Source organism: Diachasma alloeum, unplaced genomic scaffold, assembly GCF_001412515.2.
Source record: "Diachasma alloeum isolate Michigan unplaced genomic scaffold, Dall2.0 Dall_scaffold_00213, whole genome shotgun sequence".
Taxonomy (NCBI): Eukaryota; Metazoa; Arthropoda; class Insecta; order Hymenoptera; family Braconidae; genus Diachasma; species Diachasma alloeum.
Window position 1 is genome coordinate 2,210,984 of NW_021680378.1, and position 7,775 is coordinate 2,218,758.

The window sequence follows — 7,775 nt, forward strand, 5'->3', positions numbered from 1 at the left end:
AGTTTTCTGTCTATATCTTAGGTTTTTCGTCAATTTTTTTTACGCCAAGTGGACGTAAGTCCAATCAGTAAACACTAAGAAGGCGTATGTCCGGTACTTACGCCCCTTTACTGTTATCCTTACTGATAATATTCTAATTTACGTGAAGGAAAATGAATAATAAAGGGGCGTAAGTCGAGCACTTACGCCCCTTTGTTTTTAGTCATTCATCCAATTTTTTATCCATCCTAAAAAATCATAATCACAAAGAGGCGTAACTCCCGTACATAGCAGAAATTCAAATGATACTGAGAAAAATAAGTATTTTTCCCTTTCATTGGAAAGTCTCGAAATGTATTATGATTACTCCATTGTCCACTGGATTCCCGTCTTCTCGTGAATGTACACATCATAGAAATCAAATTTTACCCATTTCAACCCTTTGTTCATTTAAAAAAAGAATCTCGAACAACATCGAAAATTAGACGTTGCAACCCGAGACCTTTTCTGGGCACGCTCCGAAGGAGTAGAGAAAAAGAACAGATTCAAGGTAGAATTGACTACTATTTTGTGAATATCTTCCAGGATGAAGAGCTCGGAGTAATTTATGAAGAGAATTGCTTTTATAATAGGAGAGAGGCGTAAGGGGGACATACGCCCCTCATTTTAACTAAAAAATGAATACGTCATGGAAAGTGCCTCATACATAACACTAAAGGAGCGTAAGTGTGATTTATTGATTAAAATGAAAGAGGCGTAAGTGTGGAGATACGCTCCTGTCCCATTAAAATCTGGTCATTACGCCTGTTTATTAGAGATATTTTCGTTGATAGGTTTTTGTTCAGAAATTGTATGAAAAGCATAAAAACCATCAATTTGGGACATACGCCTCTTTCACTTTGGAAACACTGTTTCCTGGCACTTACGCCCCTTTACCTTTAGAGCGACGATGTTATTCTATCTTTTCATTTTTGCTTCCGAATGGAAGCATTGTAATCGTGTTGTTTTCACATTCTCTAATTTTGATTGGAAATTATGTAGAATGGTCTGAAACGTAAAAATACGAAGTTTGACGACCATGTCTGTCGGTGTCAATGTCCATCGCCACCTTTCCGGTGGTCAATTTTTGGAAAATTGAGTAATTAATTGGCTAAACTTATTCCATAAAATTTGAAATTTTGTCAGGTTATAGACCTTAACAAGGACTAACTCTGTGCAAAAGTTCAGCCCGATTGATCAAATAGTTTTTGAGAAAAAGCTATTCGTTTTTAAATCGTTTTTCGCTAATATCTTCGAAGCTAGTCAACCGATTTCAATTTTTTTTTTCAAAATATTTGTTTCGATGCCTTCTATCCGAATCAATCAAAACATGTATACCCGTTCATACAAAGTTTTCGAGATATTTCCATTTTTCTGTTTTTTCATAAAAATGCTTGTAATCTCTCTAGCTTGTGCAAAAACTGAGATATCAACTTGAAATTTGGACAGAATCTTCCTCTCGTGATAACAATCCTTCCTATTGAGAGAAATAAGCTCAATCGCATGGGTAGTTTCCGAGATATTCGACTTTCTCTGAAAACCTTTTATGTACAATAGCTTAAAACTACGCAACCGATTTCAATTTTTTTTTTTAATATTTGTTTCGATGCCTTCTATCCTATTCGGAAGCTTACTACCAATGGAATTGGTAGAAATGAAAAAAAGAAAAAGAGTTATAACACATAAAGTAACGGTCAGATGGCTTCGGCCAAAAAGGCTGGAACCCCTGCTTGTTTTTTTCTGGAGTTAATGTGAACTGATTGGTGGAGTTCCATGTTTTGGTGATTTTATATTTGCCTCGATAAAGATTTGAAGGGAATAAATTATGCAAATTTTGAATTGTATTTTAAATTATTGCATTTTTCAGGATGTTTATCCATTTTTTGAAAGTACAAGTTCTTCTGTTATTTTTTTAGACTGATGGGGAACATGTGAAACCAACATTTCTGATGATTAATAAAAATTAGTTGCAGTCGCTTTTACGAAATTAAACGAATGAATTTTTTATTGTACACAGACTCTTATGGGATTTCTTTTCAAATTGATAATTCACCGACGGAAAGACTCCAAAAATAAAAATAAAGGGCAATAGGGAACTAGCATGAATTTTTATCAATTTTCTAATCTCAAGTTTGGGACCTGAATAATTTATTTTTCATTCATAAACGTTTGAGATATTGCTCATTAATTGATAATTAATTGTTAAAAGTTGAAGATTTCAAACGCTTTGTAATCGCTAGTGACATCATACCGACAGTCGAGCGCTGGACCAATCACAGAATGACTCGAGCCGACCTAACCCAATCTTGAGGTGCGCCTCGGCCAATGGAGGACGACAACTCCCCACTCTCTTGTTTTTCGACCAATGAAGCGTTACCTGAGCGTCTTCGTGACGTCATGACCAAAAATTTGGCCTCGAAAACGACCGATTTTCAATGAATCATCATAAAACATCTAGACTGAGAGAAAAACGGCAAAGTTCTGACACAAGTATTACTTGTGCCAAGAAAAGTTTTTTGAAAATTATCAAAATAGTATATTTCGTCACTAGGCCGAAAAAAACTTTTCTGGCGAATATGAGTTTGCAATCATATGAGCTAGAAAAGTTTTTTTTGGCGGTATGACGAACAGTATTTTTTGTTATGATGGCCGTGAATCTCTGCCTCCTCCGCTCCGCTCCGCGTCCGTGAATCTCTGCCTCACGGCCGGAATGACAAAAAAGGATTTTTTTCTGCCAAACATGCAGAGTGCGCCGGAATGAAAAATTTTTGTCGCAAAAATAGATTTAGTAGTTCAAAAAAAATTGCATTCTCTGTGCACGCAAGAAATGTCATTTCTAGCACTACTCCTTCGTTATTCGACACTCCCATACGTATTTTGCTCCCGAAAAATCTTCGTTTTGTGCGGAACAAGGGATATTAGTTTTTCATTTCGATTGTCTAATAATCACAGACAAGAAATGAACCCTCAAATGAAACAATAATAATGATATCATAGCAATCTTGTAACTTAGGGATAAAATATTAGTTGATAAATTTTCCTCTATATGAGATATTTTCATCCTGAAAAGGCACCGTCTGATGTAAATTACCCGCCTCTTGAACCAAATATTTCGTTGCTGTCGAAAGCAGAACAATTATTCATGTTTGAGACTTTCAAATTCGAACCAAACAAATTCTTTTTTGGCAATTTTCAAGCGATTTTGTTGGCCCAAACAAGACTTGTTTTACAACGTTTGTTTTTCTCTCAGTGTAGGCAATATTCCTCCATAGTTTTCGCTCTTCAGCTATCCATATATTATACGAGGAATGTGTGAATAAGGGAATTAGAAAGAATTGACCTTCACGCAAGTTCCCTACGTGAAAAAACTTTTTGCATTTGCTTTTTCAATGCTCATACATGATCTGAAAGTATAATCTTAAAAATATCAAATAAAAACCCTTGATGAATCACGCAAACAACGACAAAAACGTCAATTACCCTTGATTAGCATTGCCCTCCTCGCCATCAGAATCCTTCTCTTTCCTCCTCTTCTTCTTTTTATTCTTCTTATCGCTCCCCGGCCCGCAGTACTCATACTGAAACAAAAAGGGACCCAGCATGAGCCTCAAGCAGCCTCATTAAGCCTAGGGATGGACGATGTTTGTCGATTAATCGAGAATATCGATTTTTCATGCCCAAACATCGACGTTTTTCATTCGATGCTTTGAACGGCCGATTAATCGATTTTCGGTTTTTTTTCCAAACATCGATGTTTTTGACCAAGCTAACAAAATTTTTCATTTTTTTGTCGAAGAATAATGTTGATTGATTTTGAATAAACAAAATAATAATTTATCCGCAATCAGAAGTCATTATGTTCTACAGTATGTATGTTATAAGTGATAAGTGAACAAGTTCCGTCGTCTATTTTTTTTTGGATTAAGGCCCGGGTGTACTAACGTTGGAATGTTATCTTGTTTTTTTTATCTTTCGTAATCCAAAATTGTCAATTGAGTGGTACATCACGTAGAAATTCCCAAAAATTATGATACAATGATGAAAAAAAAATAGAAAAAATTCTGAACTTTTTCAAAGAACGTTTTTAATTCGGATTCAGAATTTGTTGAAAAAAGTGGAAATTACAAATACCTGATTCGCTGTGGCAAATTATCTATTAGCTGTCATTTTCTATGGTGGATGACAAAACACTAACACCTCATGGGAAGTGACAGCTAGGTATCTCAATTTTAAAAACAGTGGTATGTAGTCATCTGCCATTTTTATATGATAAAAATGTGATTAAGAAATTCTCTAAAATATTACAATTTTTTTCAAAGAGCTTTTTTCCGTAATAAATGTCTCTGTGCAGTGTGAGAAAATATTTACGAAATCAGTCTTCCTCCTGCATGATATCGGGTGACAGGCCGTCATTTGTCACCGTAAATCAGATACATTTTTAAATTTCTTGTTATTCAACTTATTCTGAATATAAATTAAAAATGCTCTTTGAAAAACTAAGAATTTTTTCTACTTTTTTTTTGATTATTCATTCATAATTTTTCACAACTTCTGCATGATGTGGTACTTAATTGACAATTTCAGATGACAAAAGATGAAAAAAAAACATCGAGATAACTTTCGAAAGATAGTACACCCGAGCCTTTAAATTTTTCAATTTTTTTTAAATTAAAATTTTTAATCATTATTGTACCTAACGGAAAATATTCAATATATTTTCTTCAATTAATCAAAAACCCCGTTTCGAGATTCAAAATTTAACTCTCTAGCAGTACTTATCATTAAAACATAAGTTCCTCGGGTTGTAGTTTTTGAATATATATTTTTTAATAAAAACGATAAGATAAAAAATTATTAAAAAAATGTTTTTTTCTCCTGTGTAATGAGAAAAACAGATTTTTTAAATAATCGATCTTTTCCCGAAAAATCGGTTCGCAACATCGATGTTTTTGCAAAAAATCAATTCTTCAATAATCGATGTTTTTTAAAACATCGCCCATCCCTCATCAAGGCCCGCAAAAGCCCACCTGATAGAGCGGCCAGAAGGACGCAAAGAAGCCCACATCCTCGGCGAGATTCGGCAGCAGCCAGAAGTGATGTCTCCCAAGGGTCAGCACCCACAGGAAGCAGAAGATAATGACTCTCAACAGAGCTAGTGCTAGAATAAATACAAAAAATCCAGCGGCCGCGACACTGAGATAGTAAACCCCATTGCGAATAGTGGCGGGCCACAGGGGGAAGAGACACACTGCGATTGCACCCAGGACCACCAGGGTCCCGAAGAACCAGTAGTAAACGGGAATGGGCTCGTAGATCCAGACATAAGCGTCATTGCAGTCTACGAAATACTGATCCATGTGCATTTCAAGACGAACTTTTGCTCCTTTCTTCGGCTCCTTCTCTTTATTGTCTTCTTCTTTGTCCTCTGGGCTCTCCTTCTCCTTTTCCTTGGCTCTTTCCTTTTCCTTCTCCTTCTCCTTGTCTTTATCCTTCTCCTTCTCCTTGACGCAGCACTCCTTGCCCTTCTCCTTGACACAACACTCTTTTCCCTTCTTCTTGATGGCTCGACGCTTGTTGAGCTCCTCCTCAGTCAGAGCTATCTTCTTGGCTCTGTGGAAGAACTTGTGTCTCAACATCACGTCCAGGAAGTCCACCACCTGCTCCCTCGTCTCGAATATCGTTTTGTTCCAGGGGGATTTGTCCAGGAGGGCGTTAACAGCACGGGAACCCGTGAAGTACTCTACGTTGTGGCTGACGAATTTTGTTTTCTTGGAGGGAACGTTCTCGCGGATCCACTTGGCCACTGAGTACTCCTCTTTGCTGGGCTTGTCCACCGGTTGCTTGCCCCCTGGAGCTTCCTGGAAATGAGAGTGGGTGGAGGGCGAGAGGATTTTATTTGTTAATCGCTTGAAGTTTCAGGCTTTTGAGAGAATGGGATTTGGAGAACAGCCCAATTTTTAATGAATATCTCGAAATCTAAGGGAGATGGTGAAATTTTTGTTATAAACTTTTTTGTTGGCCTGAAATGGCTCCAGGAAAAAGGTCTTCACGAAAATTTCGTTATCTCCCGTGGATTCGGAGATATTCCTTGAAAACTCAGCTAAGAGCTGAGTCGAGTTGAAACGTTTTTCACCCTTTCCCCAGTGAATTAATTTGTTTAGTTGTAGCTAACACGAGATTGGTTGCGTAGAAATTAATGAGTTTGGTGGCGTTTTGAAGGATTTTTTGAGAGGGTTACAATGAGCCCAAATTATCTGAATCAGATCGTTTGTTCGGGAGATATTGAGGGGAAATGAAAAGCATTCGTTCGGATTTTCAATTTAGATTAAATTAGCAAATATCATTCAAGTGCCTGATTGGAGATTACTCGAGATTGACTGAGTGAAATAAAAAAAATCTTATTTCATTTTCAAGATATTTTTCAAGGTTCGAAATGAGACTGCATTTTTTCGATTCGGATCATTTCTTCCGGAGACATTGAGGAATTACAAACTCAATTTTTTATATCTTTCATCAACCCAAAAAGAATGAAAATCCGCTTCAGTGATTTTCATGAATATCTTCAAATCTACGACAGATATCAACATTTTTGTAAATACCATTTTTGTAGCTCTAATTCCGCTCTCCAAAAAAGGTCTTAACAAAAATTCCGCCACCTCCTACAGATTCCGAGATATCCCCAAAAAACGCACCCCAAATGAAAAAACAACATCAGAAACCAAATGAACCAAATCAACTCTCTTTGACTGTTGATAACTCGAAATTGGCAGAGTGAAATCAAAAAAATCTCAACTCATTGTCAAGGTAATTCCTCAAGCTTCAAAATAAGATGTAATCTATCCAAATCGTGCCATTCTATCATGAAAAATCCCAAAAACATTTCGTCCACTCCTCGACCTCCTAAAATACTCCGTTATGTTTTCCCATTCGACGGCCCATTCTCACCATAGCAATAGCACATCCAAACATTTCCTCCAAAATATCGATCACCAAAATCAATCAAATAATTTCCTCGAAACGAAGGAACCTGACGTCACAGATCCTGTATCCGTGGCAGTTCAGCAGAAAATCATCTGCCAACGTGTTCATCCCCCTGCCATGACTCCCAACAAACCGAGCAATAACCAATAATCGTCGTGTCGCATCACCACTCATCCATCAATTGCCAAAATTATGAACACTATATTCAATCAGATTAACATTGTCAACTCACATCTTTGCGCTTTTTATTTCTCCTCCGCTCTGCCATATTGTAAATTTATGAAATATGCCAGGCAGCTGTTGGCGACTGGTTTACACTGCCACACACACTTACTGATGCAGACGTACAAGTATTTTCACGGTCAACACAACAGTTGTTCATGTAAAGAGACTTTTGGGATAAGGAAAAAGTGGGGTTATGAAAAGGAATCTTCCTTTCCCCTTCCATTTGCCTCGTTCCGCGAAGAGCGGGGTGGGGAGAGGGCAATGTGTGTTTGACGCACTTGCCCACGTGACTCTCACGTAAATGTTTGTTAATCTCAAATTTTTCTAAACTTTCGTTATTTGAGGGATTCAAGAAAATGTTTTCAGTAAACAAATCGGCAAAGCGGCTTTTTTGCTTCCGCATGGAAGGCGTGTTTCTGAGCGATTTTTAGATTTTCCAATTTTGATTGTGAATGGTTTACACGTGAAGAAATCGCAGGGGAGGTTGGGGTAAAATGGACACTTGACTTTTCATTTACTGTTAATGACGGGTTGAAATTACATTATATTAA

General features: G+C 37.0%; 1 protein-coding gene across 1 annotated transcript in view; it reads right to left on the reverse strand.

Annotated features, from left to right (window-relative positions):
• The window catches only part of LOC107037110 (translocation protein SEC62), a 9,739-nt gene extending 2,293 nt beyond the window's left edge, over positions 1–7,446 (reverse strand). The window contains exons 1-3 of the mRNA XM_015255479.2: positions 7,232–7,446; positions 5,046–5,876; positions 3,499–3,596 (exon numbers count right to left, since the gene is read on the reverse strand). Of these exons, the coding sequence (XP_015110965.1) occupies positions 3,499–3,596; positions 5,046–5,876; positions 7,232–7,267 (965 nt within the window). The 5' untranslated portion in view covers positions 7,268–7,446. The remainder of the gene's footprint in view (positions 1–3,498; positions 3,597–5,045; positions 5,877–7,231) is intronic.
• Between the last annotated feature and the right edge of the window lie 329 nt (positions 7,447–7,775).